This window comes from Erpetoichthys calabaricus, chromosome 1 (assembly GCF_900747795.2).
Source record: "Erpetoichthys calabaricus chromosome 1, fErpCal1.3, whole genome shotgun sequence".
Lineage (NCBI taxonomy): Eukaryota > Metazoa > Chordata > Cladistia > Polypteriformes > Polypteridae > Erpetoichthys > Erpetoichthys calabaricus.
Window position 1 is genome coordinate 187,660,559 of NC_041394.2, and position 22,079 is coordinate 187,682,637.

The 22,079-nt window shown below is 38.3% G+C and overlaps 1 protein-coding gene across 4 annotated transcripts in view; it reads left to right on the forward strand.

Annotated features, from left to right (window-relative positions):
• The window catches only part of tspan11 (tetraspanin 11), a 343,309-nt gene that overhangs the window by 177,527 nt on the left and 143,703 nt on the right, over positions 1-22,079 (forward strand). For all 4 annotated transcript variants that reach the window (XM_051923121.1, XM_028810166.2, XM_051923125.1 and 1 more), the window contains exon 4: positions 20,591-20,665. In XM_051923121.1, coding sequence (XP_051779081.1) covers positions 20,591-20,665 — 75 coding nt within the window. The remainder of the gene's footprint in view (positions 1-20,590; positions 20,666-22,079) is intronic.

Here is a 22,079-nt window from a genome sequence, read left to right on the forward strand (position 1 = left end):
CGACCTTGGAAGAAGATCAATGGCTTGAGACTGCAAATGATGTATGTCTGAGGCAACTTCAACTGTTGTGGATTAAAATTAAGGCGGAATATCCTGAGATCACCACAAAAGCAGTGAAAACCCTGCTTCCATTTCCAATATCCTATCTTTGTGAAGCTGGGCTTTCTGCAGTGACAGCAACCAAAACAAAATTACAGAGTAGAATGAACATAAGGAAGACACTTTGGATGTCGTTGTCTCTCATCACCCCTAGATGGGAACATCTCGTTGCAAGGAAACAAGCTCTGGGCTCCCACTGATTCTGCATTATGGTGAGTTTTATTTATTATACACTTTATTATGCTTTATTATGCACATGGGATGGCTGGTCCATGGAAAATTGTCTTACATGAAACCTGTCTGTGATTCAAAAAAGGTTGGATACTGCTTTTCTAATGAGCAGAAGAGAGATCATTGTAATAAGAAATATTCCCCCATATTTCTTTGTTTTGACCATTGGCGAGTCTTGTGAATTATAGTTGAACCTACTAGGCCAGAAATGCTTTGGAAAAATCAAATTCTCACACAGTTCTATATATTGTTGCAGTACATATTTTATTTTTGTCATCATGCTGTTGCTGTCTTAATGTTTTAAGTGAACAGATGGTAAATTTCTTTTACACTTCCACTTTATATCCATGCATGTGTTTGAGAAGAATCTCTTTAAGACTGCTTTTGCCATCACAGACTCATAACATTATCATGCCAGTTTTTTCTTTAGTACAGAAATGAATGCTTTAACTTTTTTTTGTAAGAACATACAAACTGTGTGTTTAGAGAAGGACTGGAACATTATTGATGATGTTAAGCTAATTAGCATTTTTAGAAAATGGGTTTTGATGAAATATGTTTGAACTTCAATATGTGCTTTAATATTGATAGCTCTTCCTCGTACAGATAAGAAAATGTCACACTAGAGAATTACATTTTTTAAATAGAAAATAAAATCTAAAACCATGTTCCCTTTACCATGTTTTAATAGTTTTGTAATATAACTCCAGTAAACTATACAGAATATTTATAGTTTTGGAGTCCCTAGTGCTGCACCATTTAATGCCCCTTTTGTCCAAGAACAAGAAAGAAATGCAGTCCTCTTAAAGGAGCAGAGCACTAGTCATAAGGACAAATAAGGTTCTTTGTTTCAGATCACAACTCCATCCTCTGTAAGTGAGGTCCAGACTGAATGCAAAATTCCAGTTGGTTGTTAATTTATATTTAGCTGGGTAACCGAAAGGAAGAGAGTCTAGAGCATTAGGGTGGAAGTAACCTCAGGTGTCTTGCTTTCTCCACATGAAGACATGAACTTAGTGACTATGCATCACCCTTACCCTTACCCCCATCCATCCATCAATACCACCTCACTCATGCGTGACTATATACAGTTATCAGCCACAATATTAAAACCACCTGCCTAATATTGTGTAGGTCCTCCTTGCACCACCAAAACAGCTCTGACCCATCGAGGCCTGGATCCCACAAGACCTCTGAAGTTACCCTGTGGTATGTGGCATCAAGACACAGCATAACCTTTTTAGTCCCATAAGTTTCGGGTTTTTTCATTTTTTTTTTGCATTTTTCCAGCACATTCTACAGATGCTTGATCAGATTGAAATCTGGGGAATTTGGAGGTCTAGTCAACACCTTGAACTCCTTGTCATGTTCCTCAAACCATTCCTTAGCAATGTTTCTAGTGGCACAGAGTGCATTATCCTGCTGATAGAGGACAGTGCCATCAGGGAATACTGATGAGCATGGTCGTGTCCAGCAGGGGGCGCTTGTTCCCTGGGATTATGTCCTTTCTTGATGCAGATCAGACTAGAGCCATGCCCATCCCTTTTGTAGCCATGGCAGAAATAATCAGACGATAGAAATATAGTAGAAAAAGAGATACAGTGGAACCTCGCTTCACAAATGTCTTTGAACACTTGCAAATTGGGTTATGGCCAAAAAGTTTGCCAAACTTTTGCATCTGTTCACGACCACACACTCGGTATACGAACAAGCCAGTTCCCCTTTCGGTTTGTGCGCACTGATGATTTCAGCGTGCGTTCAGTCTCTCCTTGTGCATTCCCTGTGCAGCGAGTGAGAGAGAGAGAAAGAGAGAGTGACCGAGCGAGCGAGCGAGAGAGAGAGCGCGAGAGAGCACGAGCGAGCGAGAGAGAGAGCGCGAGAGAGCACGAGCGAGAGAGAGAGAGAGGGCTGGCCGCATAAGGCCGAGAAGGCAGTTAAAGAACACAGTGGGCTTGTTTTTAAAGAGACTGATTTGAGCATTGTTTTAACCTCGTTGTACTTAATGTAGACTTTTTTCTATTGGATTTTAACCTCCGCTTCACTTCTGTTTACAGCGATCGGTTCGTAGCGCGCATTGTTGCAATGTTACTTTTCTTGGTTGTTTATTAAATTACGGATTTTTCAAATGTTCATGTTTTTCCCTGTGCTTAAAACTCATTAAAAAAAAGTGTTTTTAGCGAGCAGTTCATAGCGTGATTTGTTGCAATGTTACTTTTCTTGGTGGTTTATTAAATTAAGTATTTTTCAAATGTTAATTTTTTTCTCTGTGCTTAAAACTCATTAAAAAAAGTGTTTTTAGCGAGCGGTTCATAGCACTATAGTGCGAACTCTTGCAATGTTAGTTTTCTCTGTTGTTCAAAGTTTTCTCAGTGTTATTCAATGTTTTTACATTTAGTTTACTATTACGCTGTGCGCCTTGTGCCCTGTGTTCGCTGGGATTGGCTCCAGCAGATCCCCTTGACCCTGTGTTCAGATTCAGCGGGTTGGAAAATGGATGGATGGATTACGCTGTGCATTCTATGGTATAATTAACTATATTTGTACTTAAAAATCTTTAAAAAAAAATATTTTCATACAGTTTGTACGGTCTCGAATGGATTAATTGTATTTACATACAATCCTATGGGGGAAATTACTTCAGGTCACGACCAAATCGGTTTACGACCAGAGTTTTGGAATGAATTACGGTCGTGACCCGAGGTTCTACTGTATATGTGCCTGCCATTTGCTGTCAGCAGGGCGTCTGTGACTGATCATCAGTTATGGCCATGAAATCCACAAAATAAGTCATTGACAAGTGAAGAGGCTGGTATATGCTCTGAATTCTAGAAGGGGTGAAAAGACCAATGAAATTCACAGATTCAGACGTCAGCAGTGCATACACACACACACACACACACACACACAGATCAGTGCTCATTCCTAAACAAATTTATGACTATGTATTTTTAAATAATATTAAATAAATATATCTGCAACTGCATGCTCACGTGTACATTGTGCACAAAAAATTGTGCAGTGAAAATTAAAATTACAAACCTAGTTTTGTTTTCATGTTTATTTTCTCGTTTTCATTTAGTTCTAGTTTTTAGACAGGTTTTCATTTCTATTTTGGTTTTAGTTAATAAAATGAATATTTTACATTTAACTTCATATTTCATTTTCGTTTTTGTTAAGGGTAATAACAATGCCAGAATGTTATGAACTCGAGAGTTCCCTAGTACACAAGTCTGAAAAATACTCAAAATGTCCTATAGTGGGGGAAATACCATCAAAAACCTAGCTAATCGCACAAAAGGCAATGCAGTATCTTTATAAGTGAAAAGATTTATTTTCAAAAATACTCTGAAGAGCCTTAAAAGGCATTGAAGGCAGTGCCTTCAAAAGGCAATCTGGGGCAAACATTGTCCTAATCACAGATCCAAAGAGTACTTGAAATACAGAGCACAGAGGTCAAAAAAATCCAGAAAAATCACAAAACGCACAATAACAGGTAATCACTAGAGGAGCTTTCCACTTCATGAGTAGACTGAACTGCAGGGTACTATGGGTGGTTTTCAGCCTTTATAGCTCTGGAGGCTATCTTTTGATGGTGTTGGGCAGGTGACCAAAACTTTCAGGAGAACACCCAGAAAATACATGGCACAATCTAAAAGATGCTCAAACATAAAGAATTAAATAATCAACAATGTTAACATAAGCAATGAATAAAATAGAAAGGAATCTTTTTTGAACCCTAGCCAGGGGAGACGCCCTGGATGAAATTTAACACAGAAGACGTAGAGCTTGTGATAGTTGGGCAAAAGTGATGTGAAACATTTTCTTGACATTTCTCATCCATTATATGGATAGAAAAGGAAAAGAATTTAGAAACTGTATCACACCCCTGTTCTTCCCGTCTTGTTTTCCTTCAAATGAGCCTGTGAGACACTCCCCATGCTTGCAAGAGGGACAAGTTTTAGTTCTTATTATGATCTTTAATGCAGTCTTTTAAATTATGAAATATTTTGAACATACTTGGGAAGAAGCATTTAGTCAATATTCAGTTCTGTTTGATACTCATGAATGAACTAGCTTTAGTCTGATACAAGCCACTGTCCCTTTTCCTTTGTCCTTCTCAGTTTCAAAGTATGCTTAACTTGTAATTGTATTTACAATTTTCAGTGCATTTTTGGAGGATTAGTAAAGCCAGTGAAATGCTGATTAGGCAACAAGGGGAAAATGTTTTCTTCTAACAGAAGTTAATAAGCCTGCGGCAAAGATTTAATGGTATCTATTTATTTTCAACAAATACATTTCACCTTAGCAGAATTTAAAAGGTTTCCCAGTGATATTTGTAGACACATATTATGTGAAATATATAAAAAGTGACCTTTAAAATTTTTGTATTTTGTTGACTAAATCTGTTAATTAATGTTTTTTAGACTTTTTTAATCTAACATATTTTTCTTCTGTTTGACATAGCTGCACGATATACACATAAGCTTTGTCAGGTTTACTTATTATTAAATCTGTATACCTTTATATTGTGTAATGAACATGCCTTTCCTTTATCTACTAATATAAGGTAAATGCAGATGATATTAGGTCATTTCTAGATTCATACCCAATATAGTTTGTCATTCCCTCATTCTTCAAATATTTCCAAAATATTATGACTAGGGAATCACCTCTGTGAACTATACTAACTACAGGAAGCAATGGGAGCCATATAACGTTACAAAAATGATTTTTTTTTATTGTATCAAAGTTACAACAAAGGAAGGACTAAATAGAGAAAACTAATATTTGAAAAAAGTAAATCCTTTCGGCTTACTGGATTTCATTACGTTGAAGTCCCTATCTTTGAGGCTGTCATGACTTGGTTTTGGGACCTCAAAGGCCAGCAGTGTTTCTTCTGTCATTAGGTCTGCTTCCAGCATTGCTAGGTGTGTAGCCTCTAATGTTGGGACCCATGTGTAATCAATGTAATGGGATTAAAGGACAGCAGTGGGCATAAATCATTATCTGCGGATACAAAATCACTGAAGTATTCTAACTTTATGTTTCTATTATTTTCTCGCATGTACTTTTGGTTTTGACCCTCTTGTTCTCTCAACCACAATTATTGTCTTTTATATTGTTCTACGGCTTCACTTCCCTTTATATATTTTTGTTTTGTTTTGTTTTTTTATGCACATCTCCCAGTTTTTGCACAAACGTTTATCTGCCAGCTCACAGACAGAACAGAGGCTGGCTATTTTGCCCACTTGCTGACTGATCTAAAATGCCATTTCATCAGCACCAAACAAATGTATTACTCACATTCCACTAACTTGCTCCACTCTGGCCACACTACCTCCCTGAAACATAAGCTTTTATCCCCATTCATGTTCCATTATTCCAACTCCAAGCAGTTGGAGTAGCCTTTAAATTCTGCTGAGTTTACTTAACAGACTAAATCTGTTCAAGCAGCACTCTTGATTGAGACACATAACTGTCATTTCTTTAAAATGTTTGTGGTGGACTGACTACCTTTAAACCTGAATCTGAAAATTACATTCAGTGATGCAAACAAACAAATAAGAACAAATGCTCAAGGATAACTTTCAAGAAAATTGGCAATAGATATACCCATGGCTAATGTAGCTACCTAATTCTGAAAAAAGGACATTTCAGCAGAAAAATAAGCACTTTGTAGGATGCTTTTCGCAGTGACAACACAATTAACCTATAAACGTCATTTGGTTTTGGCAATAGTTTCTGGTAATCTCAATAACAATGTGTTACATTTAATGGTAAACTAAGAATAGTCCTAGTGATTCTCAAACTGACTTACTCCAAATCAAAGGTGCATGAAGTAAGAACCTATCCAGGCAGCACTAGGCACAATGCAGGAAAAGGCATGGATAGGGTGCTAGTTTATTACAAGGTTCATTCACACACATACTCACACTTGCACTGGCACCATTTAACTAATCTTGCACTACTTTGAGAATGTAGAAGGATAACTGGAGTACCCAGAATAATACACAGAGACACATGTTGAACATGTGAACCCCATGCAGACACTCAGGTGCTGGATTTTTATGTAGCATGCTTGATCTGTAATGTGGCAGTGCTAGTCACTGTGCACAACTGTGCCACTTCAGCTACAAATATGTTAACTATATTTTAACTAAATATCTAAAAGTTCTTAAGTCAACTTCAATCACACTTACAGCCTTGTGACTACACAACTGACTTAAAGCTACAGAAAATTATACTCCAACAGGAATAAAAGAAAAAAAAAATCAAATAAAAATACACAATTTTGTAGCATTTTTTTACATTCTCTACTGATGCTGCTTTTACACTGCAATTCTGGCTTTCTGACAATATACAGGTGCTGGTCATAAAATTAGAATATCAAGACAAAGTTGATTTATTTCAGTAACAAGGGGGCTCCGCCCCCTGCTCGCTTCGCTCGCCTACCCCCGGTGTTGGGTAACCCAAAATACATTGATGAATGTATGAGATATATTGGAGTGTAAAGGTGTAGATGACGAACAAAGGAAGTATATTCATTAATCCTAATGAATGTTCACTAATAGTGGACTCATTACAGAATGCGTTGTCAGCTAATTGGCGGAATTGTTTAGCGGCCGTCTGTTGTTCCTTTCTTTGCCGTTTATCTATTGACTCTGCTGTTTGAGAGGCGCGTTGTAGGCGCCTACGTTCATTAATTGTATTCAGGCGGGCTCGCTTCTATATGTCCGTTAGTTGAGATGTTTCGTTTTGGAGCCGTGACTCCTTTGGTTGCGTTGTTTGAGAAGTGCGTTGTAGTTCATTTGTTTTATCCAGGCGGGCTCGTTTTTGTAGCCCCATTAGTCGAGCTCTTTCTTTTTGGAGCCATGCCTGCTTTGCTTGCGGCATTTCAGACACGCGCTGTAGGTGTCTATGTACATTGTATTTGTCCATGCGGGCTCGTTTTTGTAGCTTCATTAGCGAGCTGTTTGGTTTTGGAGCCGAGACAGTTTTGCTTACGCAGTTTCAGACGCGCGTTGTAGGCGCCTACGTCTATTGTTTTTATCCATGCGGGCTCGCTTTTGTAGCTCCGTTAGTTGAGCTGGATCGTTTTGGAGCCGTGACCGTGACTCCATTAGTTATCCGTTGTCTATCGTTAGTAATATGGATAATTGCACTTACTGTTAATACGGAGCGTTTTCTGTGGTTGCACTGTTAATAACGCATCACTGTAATGTGATTCACATTTGCTATATGGTCTGGACGTGTGAGGATGCCGAACGTTTAATACGGAGAGTTCATTTATTCTTATTACCCGGACCATGCTGTGTAGTGTGGACGTTTAGTTCAGAAGCGCGTTGTAGGCACCTGCACCTTTCATACTTTCTCGCGCCTTCCATACTATCTTTATGGACCTTTGCGGACCCCGTAGTGTCTTCCATTTGACTCTGGGGTGCAGTGCAGAATCCTCTTTTCTGTGTGGCGTTAGTTGAGCTATTTCGTTTTTGAGCCGTGACTCCTTCGTTAGTTGAGCTCTTTCGTTTTTGAGCCGTGACTCCTTCGTTCGCGGTGGATCAGACTTCGCTTGCGGTTTATGAGACACGCGCTGTAGGCGCCTGCGCACTATGTCTCCTGCGTCCACCGCCGTGTACCTGGGTCCATGCCTTCTGGTTTACCATTCTTGGTTAGTAATATGAATTCCATTCAAAAAGTGAAACTTGTATATTAGATTCATTCAGTACACACAGACTGATGTATTTCAAATGTTTATTTCTTTTAATGTTGATGATTATAACTGACAACTAATGACAGTCCCAAATTCAGTATCTCGGAAAATTAGAATATCAATTAAGACCAATGCAAAAAAAGGATTTTTATAAATGTTGGCCAACTGAAAGGTATGAATATGAAAAGTATGAGCATGTACAGCACTCAATATTTAGTTGGGGCTCCTTTGGCCTGGATTACTGCAGCAATGCGGCGTGGCATGGAGTCGATCAGTCTGTGGCACTGCTCAGGTGTTATGAGAGCCCATGTTGCTCTGATAGTGGCCTTCAGCTCTTCTGAATTGTTGGGTCTGGCGTATTGCATCTTCCTCTTCACAATACCCCATAGATTTTCTATGGGGTTAAGGTCAGGCGAGTTTGCTGGCCAATCAAGAACAGGGATACCATGGTCCTTAAACCAGGTACTGGTAGCTTTGGCACTGTGTGCAGGTGCCAGGTCCTGTTGGAAAATGAAATCTGCATCTCCATAAAGTTCGTCAGCAGCAAGAAGCATGAAGTGCTCTAAAACTTCCTGGTAGACGGCTGCGTTGATCTTGGACCTCAGAAAACACAATGGACCAACACCAACAGATGACATGGCACCCCAAACCATCACTGAATGTGGAAACTTTACACTGGACCTCAAGCAATGTGGATTCTGTGCCTCTCCTCTCTTCCTCCAGACCCTGGGACCTTGATTTCCAAAGGAAATGTAAAATTTACTTTCATCAGAGAACATAACTTTGGACCACTCAACAGCAGCCCAAAGGCGAGACGCTTCTGACGCTGTCTCTTGTTCAAGAGTGGCTTGACACAAGGAATGCGACAGCTGAAACCCATGTCTTGCATACATCTGTGTGTGGTGGTTCTTGAAGCACTGACTCCAGCTGCAGTCCACTCTTTGTGAATCTCCCCCACATTTTTGAATGGGTTTTGTTTCACAATCCTCTCCAGGGTGCGGTTATCCCTATTGCTTGTACACTTTTTTCTACCACATCTTGTCCTTCCCTTCGCCTCTCTATTAATGTGCTTGGACACAGAGCTCTGTGAACAGCCAGCCTCTTTAGTAATGACCTTTTGTGTCTTGCCCTCCTTGTGCAAGGTGTCAATGGTCGTCTTTTGGACAACTGTCAAGTCAGCAGTCTTCCCCATGATTGTGTAGCCTACAGAACTAGACTGAGAGACCATTTAAAGGCTTTTGCAGGTGTTTTGAGTTAATTAGGTGATTAGAGTGTGGCACCAGGTGTCTTCAATATTGAACCTTTTCACAATATTGTAATTTTCCGAGATACTGAATTTGGGACTTTCATTAGTTGTCAGTTATAATCATCAAAATTAAAAGAAATAAACATTTGATTAAACATCAGTCTGTGTGTAATGAATGAATCTAATATACAAGTTTCACTTTTTGAATGGAATTACTGAAATAAATCAACTTTGTCATGATATTCTAATTTTATGACCAGCACCTGTATGAGTGGAAATCTCTATGTACAAAGTAAAACATTTATTTAAAGTTAAAAAAGCAGAAATAACAAATTATTTGAAAGAGTGGATGATAACTGTATCTACTCAAAATTTTATAAACTACTGTAAACATCAGAAAGAACAAGTTATGACATTAAAAATGCCTGAAATATTAATATCAAAATGCCATTTAAACTGTAGGATTCAACCCCCTCCTATTCCACCCACAGTGTCTGCAATCCTCCCCACTTTTGTTAAATTTAATTCCAATGCATGTCTTTTTAAAAATTTTAAAAAGGTAACTTTTAAGGGGGATTATTATATTGTCATGGGGGACATTAAATTGCCAGATATTAACTTACCTAACCTTGCAAACAGCTGAGTATAGGAGACTGCATTTTAATCAGTGACCAACATGGCTGCTCAACACCAACATTGGGGAAGCCTGTGTAGATTTAGTATTTTGTAATAACCAGAACAGAGTTGAGGGTACAGAGGTGATTGAACCACTAGGGTCAAGTGACCATAATATTAAACAGTTCTCAGTGTTTTGGCAGAGTGCAGATGCAAACACTAAATCTATTATGTTTAACTTTAGTAAGGCAAATGTTAAACAGATGCGGCACAGTCTAAAAGGCTATAAACTAAGATAAGCTTTTGTAGAAACAGTCAAGGAGCAGTGAAACAGGTTTAAAACATTTTACATGATGTAGAAAAGGTACATCCCTAAATTTGCAATTAGTCGGAAATTAAAAAAAAATATTTGCAGTGGGTAAATCAAGAGATAAAAAAGAAGCTGCACGGAAAAATAACTGTAATTTGTTAATTGTGTGGCATCAAACAAATTACCAGGACCAGAAAATGGAAAATATCCTGTTTTATAAAAAGTATGGTCAGCTAGATCCAAGTACCTACAGGCCAGTAAACTTAACATACATCACAGGTAAATTAATAGAAGGAATTATTAGAGAAAAGATTTAGCAACATATGGCAAGAACAGTAGTTTTACTGAGCAGTCAGCATGAGTTCAGATGAGAGAGAGGTCATGTTTTACTAACATGTTAGAATTATATGAGGAATAGATAAAAGGATATGGTCAGAGTGGTGCATATACTTCCAGAAAACATTTGATAAGGTGCCTCATGAGGTTAGGGGTAGGGTTGGGCATCAAACTAAAATAAGTGGGAGGATGTTGTTCAGAGTGTTAGAAGCTGGATAAGTTAGATACCAAGCTAGATGGGTTGGCAGATAATCTAAAATCTATTGATTTATTACAGAGGGACTTGGACAGCATGCAGGCTTGGGCAGATTTGTTGCAGATGAAATTTAATGTAAGTAAATGTGAAGTATTTATTAGATTTTAAAAAACAATGGGAGGCCTTAAATTTGAAAGTACATTTTATGAGAAGAATCTAGGAGTCATAGTTGGTTTTCAGACATTGTTCAAAATTAATTATGAAGGCTAGCATAATATTAAGTTATATAGCATGATATGTAGAGTAGAAGTCAAAGGAGGTTATGTTTAAGCTTTATAACACACTGGTGAGGCCTCACTTGGAGTACTGTGTATAGTTTTGGTCTCCAGGCTCAAAAAAGTCATATAAGTGCTAGGAAAAGATCATCCATATTACTAACCGAGAATAAACCGGATATGGACGCAGGTACACGGCGATGGGACCATGAGACGTACTGCGCAGGCGCACGCCTCATAAACCGCAAGCGAAGTCTTATCCACCGTGAACGAAGGAGTCACGGCCCAAGAACGAAAGAGCTCAACTAACGTGAATGAGAAATGAAGCAACAACGCGCCCATAGCTAACGACTAACGACACAGCCACACAAAAAAGAGGATTCTGCGCTGCACCCCAGAGTCAAACATAAGAGGCTACGGAGGCCCCACAGGTCCACAAAGATAGTACGGAAGGCACGGGAAAGTACGAAAGGCGCAGGCGTCCAAAACGCGCTTCTGAAAAGGACATGAAGCAACAACGTGCCACAAACTCTCCGTATTAAACGTACGGCATCCTCACACGTCCAAACCATATAGCATATGTGAATCACATTACAGTGATGCATTATTAACGGTACAACCACAGAAAACGCTCCATATTAACAGTAAGTGCAATTATCCATATTACTAACGGTAGACAACGGATAACTAATGGAGTCACGGTCATGGCTCCAAAACGATCCAGCTCAACTAAAGGAGCTACAAAAGCGAGCCCGCATGGATAAAAACAATAGACGTAGGCGCCTACAACGCGCGTCTGAAACTGCAGAAGCAAAACTGTCTCGGCTCCAAAACCAAACAGCTCCGCATGAACAAATACAATGTACATGGACGCCTACAACGCGCGTTAGAAACTGCAGAAGCAAAGCAGGCACAGGTTCAAAACGAAAGACCACAACTGATGGAGATACAAACACGAGCCCGCCTGGATATAATCAATGAACGCAGGCGCCTACAGCGCGTGTCTGAAATGCCGCAAGCAATGCAGGCACATATCGCATACATTCATCAATGTATTTCGGGCTACGCCGACAATAATCTCTTTCAAATCTATTTCGGGTTACCCAAGACCAGGGGTTGGCGAGCAAAGCGAGCAGGGGGCGGAGCCCCCTAGTAGAAAAGAAACTAGGCTGATTCCAGAACTTCAGGGAATGAGTTATAAGGAAAAATTAAAAGAGCTAAGCCTTTTCAGTTTAAGCAAAAGTAGATTAAGAGGAGACATGATTGAAGTCTTTAAAATTATGAATGGATTTAGTACAGTGGATTGAGACTGTTACTTTAAAATGAGTTCAATGAGAACATGGGGGCACCATTGGAAAGTCATTAGGAAGTTTTTTCTTTCTACAGAGAACCATAGACACATGGAATAAGTTACCAAGTAGTATGGTAGACAATAGGACATTGGGGACCTTCAAAACTCGAACTAGATGTTATTTTGGAGGAGTTAAGTTGATAGGACTGGCAAGCTTTGCTGGACAACGTGGCCTGTTCTTATCTAAATTTTTGTAATGCTCAAACTTTTATAATGCTAAAGGGCCAGGTTACTTTGATGATGTCAATATTGCTCAGTATCTATACCATGCAGCAAAACTACACTTTTTCCATGTGAGAACCCTTTTCAGTGGCCTTCTTCCCTCATACATGCATAATTTCTGTCTTGCTTAATTACCACATAATGCATTCTAGGAACCAGTGTGACACAATCATTTAAAACTGTCTTAGGACAGTTTTCTGTGTTACATTCTAGCTTCAGACCCTCAATTATGTAAATATATCTAACTAACTACTTCACTTGTCAAAGTCAGATAATAGAATACATTTTAAAATATTTGATATCTCTTACCCTACGTGTACCTTCAGCTCCTTCTTTTAGTATCCTGGTGTATCTGAACCTCCCTTGAACAGCGCTCCCTCTATTGAATGCTTTCTGTAAAGTCTGTTTCTCAGACTCTTTATTATTGAGGCTTCTTGCTTGCCTCCTGTCTACATTTATACTTCTTGTCTTTTAACAGTGACTTTCAGCACTTAAATGTTTACATCTTTACTCCTTCTCATGTGTCTCACACTCATACTTCCTCTTTGCTGATTACATCACCTAAGCCAAACTGACTGTTCAATTATTTGTAGGGACCAGTCACATACATATTTACTGAATATTTTTTTTATAGTAGATTCCATTCATTTGCTATTTACATTTTTTTACGCTAACTATTCAGAGACTTTGGTAGCTTTCCATTACCTAGATACAGTATGCAGTTTTTTTCTGAAAAGTAAATGTTCAGGGTTTCAATCCTAGTAGCTTCACCATATATTGCTACAAATAATTGTGATTCAGCATCACCAAAATCACAAAAAACAATGAAAAAGTCTCAAATAAGCAAAAGCCTGACCAAGACTCCACTAGGTTTGAGTCTCTGGAGCAGGCCTTATTCTAGGCAGCGCAGCCCCAAGCACAACTGTAAGGCTTTCCAACCTGCACTTGCGCTAAATGGGGCTCAGGCTTTTAACACTAGAATTACCAAAGCCTATGAAATGAAGTGTTAAATTTCAAAATACTCAAAAGTGTCTTTTAGGGAGACGTTAACAGTAAATCTCTGGCTTAATGGACAAAAACAAAATTCCTTTGTATACAATGTATTTGAAGAATTAAAAGAGAAACACAACAAGCAAGACTGGGAAATAGATCAAAAATAAGGTTAAGACTAACCCTACCCCTAACCCTTAAAAAGGCAACCCAAAATAAACACAGCCAGCTTGAAATCCAATTTCTAAATCCAGAAACACCCCCAAAAATGCCCTAAAAACAGACTTCCAAAGAATACTCACAATTCTTAATCGTTACTCCACAACACTTAACAACTCTTTGAATGTCTTTAACTCACAGCTATTATAAATAGGTTGAGAGCAGTCCGTAAGCAGTGATTTCATGGTGGACCCACCTCTTGAGGTTTCACCCACATAATACAAGGGATATAACACAGTATAGTTAAACAATACATTATTAAAAACAATCATAAAATTACAAAAATTCAAAAAGGACAAAAACAATCCAAAAACACAGCTAATGTAAAATGAAAAATAATATCTGAAAAACACTAACAACTTTAAATTTAAAGAAATACATGCAGGATTTTCTACCCAAAACATATAGTGTACAGTAATCCCTCCTCCATCGTGGGGGTTGCGTTCCAGAGCCACCCGCGAAATAAGAAAATCCGCGAAGTAGAAACCATATGTTTATATGGTTATTTTTATATTGTCATGCTTGGGTCACAGATTTGCGCAGAAACACAGGAGGTTGTAGAGAGACAGGAACGTTATTCAAACACTGCAAACAAACATTTGTCTCTTTTTCAAAAGTTTAAACTGTGCTCCATGACAAGACAGAGATGACAGTTCCGTCTCACAATTAAAAGAATGCAAACATATCTTCCTCTTCAAAGGAGTGTGCGTCAGGAGAACAGACTGTCAGAAACAGAGAGGAAAGCAAACAAATCAATAGGGCTGTTTGGCTTTTAAGTCTGCGAAGCACCGCCGGTACAAAGCTGTTGAAGGCGGCAGCTCACATCCCCTCCGTCAGGAGCAGGGAGAGAGAGAGAGAGAGAGACAGAGAAAAACAAACAGTCAAAAATCAATACGTGCTCTTCGAGCTTTTAAGTATGCGAAGCACCGTGCAGCATGTCGCTTCAGGAAGCAGCTGCACAGAAGGTAGCAATGTGAAGATAATCTTTCAGCATTTTTAGACGAGCGTCCGTATCGTCTAGGTGTGCGAACAGCCCCCCTGCTCAATCCCCCATACGTCAGGATCAGAGAAAGTCAGCGCAAGAGAGAGAGAGAGAAAAGTAAGTTGGGTAGCTTCTCAGCCATCTCCCAATAGCATCCCTTGTATGAAATCAACTGAGGAAGCATGTACCAGAAATTAAAAGACCCATTGTCCTCAGAAATCCGCAAACCAGCAAAAAATCCGCGATATATATTTAAATATGCTTACATATAAAATCCGCAATAGAGTGAAGCCGCGAAAGGCGAAGCGCGATATAGCGAGGGATCACTGTATCTTTATTATTATCCTAGCCACTACTCAAATGTTATGGACCTCTCCACAAATAAATTTTGTTTAAACATATTAATTAAGAGGCTTTGGAATTTCCAGTATATTTATTTTTCCCTTGTTATTCTTTGTACACTTACTGCAAAAATCATTGTCTACCTACCTTTTCACATGTGTAATTTATCTTTTAATATTTTTATCCTTTTTAATTAAAGCCTTTACAGATCTGCCTTTTCTTCAGAAGTTTCTTGTTTAAACTCTTACTCATCCATTGGTTTGATCTATTGGCTTTATTGTTGCTTCAGATGGAATTATTCTTTTACTTGTTCACCACGTGATTAACCTTCACTATATCCAGAAGTTTATTTTATTTTATTTCTTCTAAACTTTGGTGCATCTGTACCTATTTCATTTGTTTAAAGTTAAATTAAATAAAGTTACATTTTTTCTCAATTTCTGCTTTTCTGCAGGTATGCCAGTTTTACTTCCACAAATCAAAGACACACATGTTAGGTTACTTGGCAATTAAAATTTGGTACTTTGTGAGTTTTGGTTTGTTCAGGACGCCCAGGATAGGCTTCAGACACCACCATGTGACACTGAACTGATTTAAACAGGTTTAAGAATGTTATATTATGTACTAAATTGAAAATGTGTAGCCTTTTTAACAGTTTGAATTTATAGGAATTCTCTGAATCCTAATTGATATATATATACAGTATATATATATATATATATATATATATATATATATATATATATATATATATATATATATATTATTTTTCCCTCTTCACCTTCTGTAAAGGCTCAGCTTCCCCTCGGACTATGCCTATATACTCTTATCTATCTGGCTATCCAGAGAGCCAGTATTCCAAATTTTATTTTCTACACCCAGTTATTGTCTACATAAAGTTTTCATGTTCTGCCATGTCTGTGTACATTTTTCTTTTTTATTTTATTTTGTTTTCTTCCCATATCTCTAAAGACATGTGTGTTAAGTTACGGGGTGGTTTCTTCTTGCACCCAGTTCTGTGATCTGAGGTTGAACTGAGTTTGCAGTTGATGTATGTCAATGTATTATAATCGATACTACTTCAAATGATTAATCTCACTAATTAAATGTGCAACAGATTATGTGCAAAGCAAGATAGTTGGACTGTTTTCACCTTATGTAGCTTTTCTGATGTCTTGCAGTGACAAGAGAATAAAAATAGACTGAATTGTTATTGTCTGTCTTCCATCTACTGTAAAACCTCTCACTGGAATTTTTCTGATCCTTTGACATGCTGTGATTCCTGTTTTAGAAATAATTTTAATTATTTCTGGATTTGATGGCTGAATGTGAGGAAAGCTCAATTCAGTTTTGGCAGGTCTATCAAAAGTAATATCTGAATGTTGTGTGAAACAGTTTAAATGGCTCAGTGGTACAGTGGTCACAGAGATTGTTTACATTCAATACAACTTTCCTTTTTCATTAATTAATTGACTTATAAAAAAAACACTTTTCTTACAAGCCTGCTATATTTCAGAGTTCATGGAGCTGTGGGTCAGATTCAGTCTTACCATAATTTCTTTGGGTTAGGAAGAAAGCAGTGACCAAGCAGTCTTTGTTAAGCAAGGTGCTACAGAAGCTAGGATGGATTTCCTCTTGTGCTGTGGAGTTTTATATTTAGCTCTTCTCTTTTGCATTAGACATACTGTAAAGAATTATATCTAAAAATGCAACTTATAACTTCTCACATTTTTCAGAAGAAAAGCAGGATGAACCACCTTTGATTTTTAAAGAGAATAAAGGCTCTTGGTATAACTGACTGCCTGTATACTGTGTAAAGGGGAATGCTGATTTGTTTTTTACTAGAAAGAACGTATATACTGTATCAAGGAATGTTGCTCATGAGCTGCATCAAAACACTGGTTTACTGTTTCCCATAGGAGAGAGGGACATACAAAGTAGAAAACTGTAGTCTGTAACTTATCTCTGTATGGATTTAGGTTCTTGTCCAGAGGATTTATTTATATTGCTTTTTCACTTTCTTCAGTCATGTTTGTTTATTGTTACCTCAGTTTTTATTCTTTCAATAACTGTGTATCTAATATTGTGTAAATTCAACAGAAATATCAAAGATCAAATCAAAACTGACTAATTTACTGATGAATGAGGAAAAATGTCAATTTTAATAATGAGGAAAATTTAGATTCTTAAATTACATTTTAATAGGTTGTACGTTTCCTTGAAAAACCATTGCTTGACAAAAAACTATTTCTGGAAGAGTTTTCTTTGCTATGAAATTGGTTCTTTGGGCTTTGAATAGGTTCCTAATGTGCGGACAACTGAAATATTTAAGGTGTAGTAGTTTACCTGATAGGATACAGACACATTAAGAAAACATTAACTTAGCCTGTGTTATTGTATGCAGTGAGAATCTTTTTAAAATCATGAACCCATTGGTATTTCACAACTTTGTTACTATTGTGGCACGCGGCTGTGGGTGGTACCCAGCCGGGACGCCCAAGAGGACTGGAGGAGGGCTTACGCCTCCTCCAGACCACGAGGGGGGCGACCACCCTGGTGGCTTTGGGGTCCACGGGTAGAGAGCTTTGAAGCTCAGCCCTGAAGGGGCCCGTGGTCACCGCCAGGGGGCGCCCCAATGCATACGGAGCCCTGGACCTTAGCACTTCCACCACACCCGGAAGTGCTGGGGGGAAGAGGATCGGGAACACCCAGAGTGCTTCCGGGTACGCAGCCGGCACTTCCGCCACACTGGGGAGTGCCGGCGGAAGATTGTCAGGAGGCACCTGGAGCACATCCGGGTGGTTATAAAAGGGGCCGCCTCCCTCCATTCGGGGGCTGGAGTCGGGAGGTCGAGAGACGAGGTCTTGGAGGAGGCAAGGAGGCGGCCTGAAGAGAAAAAGGCATAGTGTGGTGTTGGCCTGGACTTTTGGGGACCTTGGGGTTTGTGTGCACTTATTACTGTAAATATTAAGACTGTAAATAAATGTGTGGTGGTGCTTTTAACCATGTCTACCTGTCTGTGTCCGGGACTCGTTCTGCACTATTTACGGTTGTTTATTGAACCTGCTACAGATGAAAAGTTCTTTCTCAAATCTTCATGTGAAAGTTTTTTTTTGGGAATCGAAAGTAGTTCCTCTAGAGCATTGCTCTGAAGAACCACTTTGGCACCATTTTTAGGAGTGTGGTATACAGTATGTGATTTGCTTACATTGTTTGCTGAACGGTAGGTAGCATTGGCCCTGTTGATGTGAAGAACCGTTAGTTGTTTTGAAGGTTCTGTGAGAGGCCAGGATTGAGTCTACTGAGCTGAGGAGCAGACAAGATGGGAAGAGACCACAGGAGCTTGCTGAAGGTAGGAGATCAAAACATCACAGCATCTGTGTGAAGAGCAATGTGCCTGGGGATCTGTGGATACTGGCTCAGAAGGCAGCTTCAGGAACTGCAACTACTGGAAGAAGTGGCAATTCGGATCTGTGCCATTGACTAGGATGTGTTGGACTGCGAATTTCAGATTCCCAATGTCCTGATGTGGAAGGAGAGAGAAAGAAAATGCAAGAAGTTTACATCTTGATTTTGGTGATTTTAAATTATTGGAATTAGTTTATTTATTTTCACCTGAGGACACTGCTTAAATTTAATGACACATGGATGTGGTAAAAGAGGACATGCAGGTGGTGGGTGTAACAGAGCAAGATGCCAAGGACAGGAAGATATGGATAAACATGATCTGCTGTGGCAACCCCTAATGGGAGCATCCAATAGAAGAAGAAGATTAAATTATTTATTGAATGCATTGTTTATTTCACTTTTGTCTTTATTTTTTATAAACTCTGTGCCACCACCACCAGATCAAAGCACTGTGCTGTCCCTACATTGATGGATTGAAGGCCAGAGATCCATCCACATGACCATCATCATCAAATTCTTCTATGTAAAGCCTAAAAACCATGAGGACTGATTGATATAATTTATGTTAGACAGAATACCTAGAAGGGGGCTGGGTGGTCTCTTGGCCTGGAACCCCTGGAGATTTTGGTTTTTTTTTTCCTCCAGTCGTCTAGAGTTTTTTTTTTGGATTGTTCTGCCCTCCCTGGCCATCGGACCTTACTTATATTCTATGTTGATTAGTATTACCTAATTTTATTTTTATATTTTGTCTTTTTTCTCATTCTTCATCCTGTAAAGCACTTCGAGCTACATCATTTGTATGAAAATGTGGTATATAAATAAATATTGTTGTTGTTGTTGATGTTCCAATGTTCTAATATTAAAGTCTTATTTGTTTGCTCACTCACCCTTGTCTGTCTCAGTCATAACTATTAAAGTCCCAGAACTGAAGGTTATGCCTCAGGCATCGGACAGCATACTGGTTTAATATCCTCTCATGTCTACATTGTTACTTTTTCAAAAGAGGTTAACATAATTGAGTAAACATCAGCCTATACTCTGTTTAGGAACAAGTGTTACAAGATAAGGTTGCAAAGCTGACCATTACAAATAAAGAGCTCTAAGTTAAACAGAAAAACACACAACCGGTTACTCTTTTCTTAGTTAACAGTCTAGTATCAAAGCAATTATCAATTAGAAAGATATTCACAGAACAAGAGAATTTCAATTGCTTCTTAAATACAGTAAAGCGGTCAGTGGTCTGAATGAGGTGGGTAGCTCACCCCACCAGAAAGAAGGTACATATGAAAGGAGTCTGGATTGAGATTTGGTGCCATGTAGAGGTGATTTTACCAGGTGCTACTCTTCAACAGTCTGGAGTGGATATACTGTAGTAGCTCATGAGTGCCTCCATTTACATTAAACAAGTACTGATCCATTGATGTTTCTGTATTATCTGCAGTGACTTGGTAGCAAATTCAGGTACCCCTGCCAGTAAGGAGTTGTAGTATTCAAGATGTGACAAGATCAATGCCTTGACCGGAAGTTGTACTGCTTACTTCTGTTGGATTTGGCTTAATCTTGCAGATGATGTACAGAGTGAAACTGTAAGAGACACATTTCCCATCTGGTCAGTGAAGGATGGCTTGTCATCAATCATCACCATAAACTTACGTGCTGACTTGGTACTGTAGGTATTACTGATAATGTGTACAGCTGGTCATCATCGAGATAATTATATGAGATTCCATGGTTTTTGATAATGGGGCATACTGAGGTGGTGTAAAAAGGAAAGAGGAGAGAACCCAGCATCAATATTTGGGGCAACCCTGTGCTTGACTGACACAACTTTGACATCTCTCCACTCCAAGACACATGGTAGGACCTGTCCATGAGATCAGTACTTATGTAGATCATCTTGGGCATTTGACTTCTTCAGTTTTCATTTGGCTGTCTATTTCTTACAGGAATTGTATACAAAAATTGTGTTGAGTCGTAATAATTAGAGCCATTCAGCTGAGCATATCTATTCTTACTTAAAAGGACTGTAAACTAATTTGGAATGCTTCTTCTTTCAGTACTTTTCCTGCCTTCTGTTAATCTTTCTGATTGAACTGGTGGCCGGTGTTCTTGCCTACGTTTATTATCAGAAGGTAAGACTTTTTTTAATCATTATAATTTTACTTTGTAATGAAACCTGCTTAAATATTAAACATCTAAAAACTACAGCTGGATTAATTTGCTTTTTTAGTAATTTCAACTCATTCAATGGTTATTACCAATTAATTGATACTTAAAAAGAATTGATTTTGCATTTAAAATTGATTTTTTAATTTCAACAGTAATTTTATTAAGAATACAGAAGATGTTAAAGATAGGTCACTTTGGAACACAAACATTATTGAAGCAAGAGAGACTGTTTTAAAACACATTTAAACTCCAGGAATGCAATTATAAATAGCAAATTAAAAAAACACATCACAGCAAAGATAAAAATATCAAAAACTTTATGTATCAAGTTAAATATTTTGTTTGCTCAATTTGTAGACAAAAAAGAGGTTTTCTGTCTTTGTAATATAAATGCTATTCCATTCACCATACTCCCAGTGGGAAAATGCGCACCATCATTGTTTATGTCACATTCACTTTTAATGTTTGAGCTTAACCCAGTCAAAGATAGACAGTGTAAACCAAACATGAATTATGAAAAATCCAGAACTAGTTCCTTTGTTAAAGGTTGTCACGTTAATTTGAGAAGAGAAAACACATCTTAAATGGAATGCTTTGGGCACAAGAAATGACATTGCACAGTGGTTAGCAACACTACCTCACAACCCCAGAGTCCTGTGTTTGAAACAGTGTGTATAGTTTGCATGTACTTTCTCATCAGAAACCTTTGAGATTCCAAGTTGAATGTATTGCTATTGCAATTCAGGTGGTCCATAGTAAAAATATCTTCTTGGTTAACAGGTGGCAGCGATGCTTATACTCTGTGTAATATTTAAATGCGCATGTTTGCGAATGACAGTGCCAGAGAGGATCACAGTTCTTGGACTAACGTGTTTATTTAGGCCTGGGATGTCAAACTTAGATCCTGCAGGGTCACAGTTGGTGTAGGTTTTTGTTCCACTCATTTAGTGTAGGTTTTTGTTCCAGTCATTTTCTTAATTAGAAACCACTTACTGATGCTAATTGGAATTACTTTGTTGACTTAATTTGAATTGATTTGCTTATTAACATTCAGATGGTTTAATTGATTCTTTTTTTTCTGAAGCAGCAGATTTAGCTGCACGGTGACCTAACAAGTGACCAGATAACCTATATACCCTTCATACTATATCTATTTGATAAATATAAAATTTAAAAGAAAAAAGTGAAGGTCTGAGAAATATTGATCTGCTCTGGTCCACAAAAGATTTCTGTAGTCCTCTCAAAAATGAAAACTCCGTCATTTTTTAACTGCCTGGTGTGTCAGAATGAGAGCACTAACAAGGCAGAGAATTAAATATTGTGTTTAATTAACAGAAATAATTTTCTTCTTATTAAGAAATTAATTTGTGCAAAAAT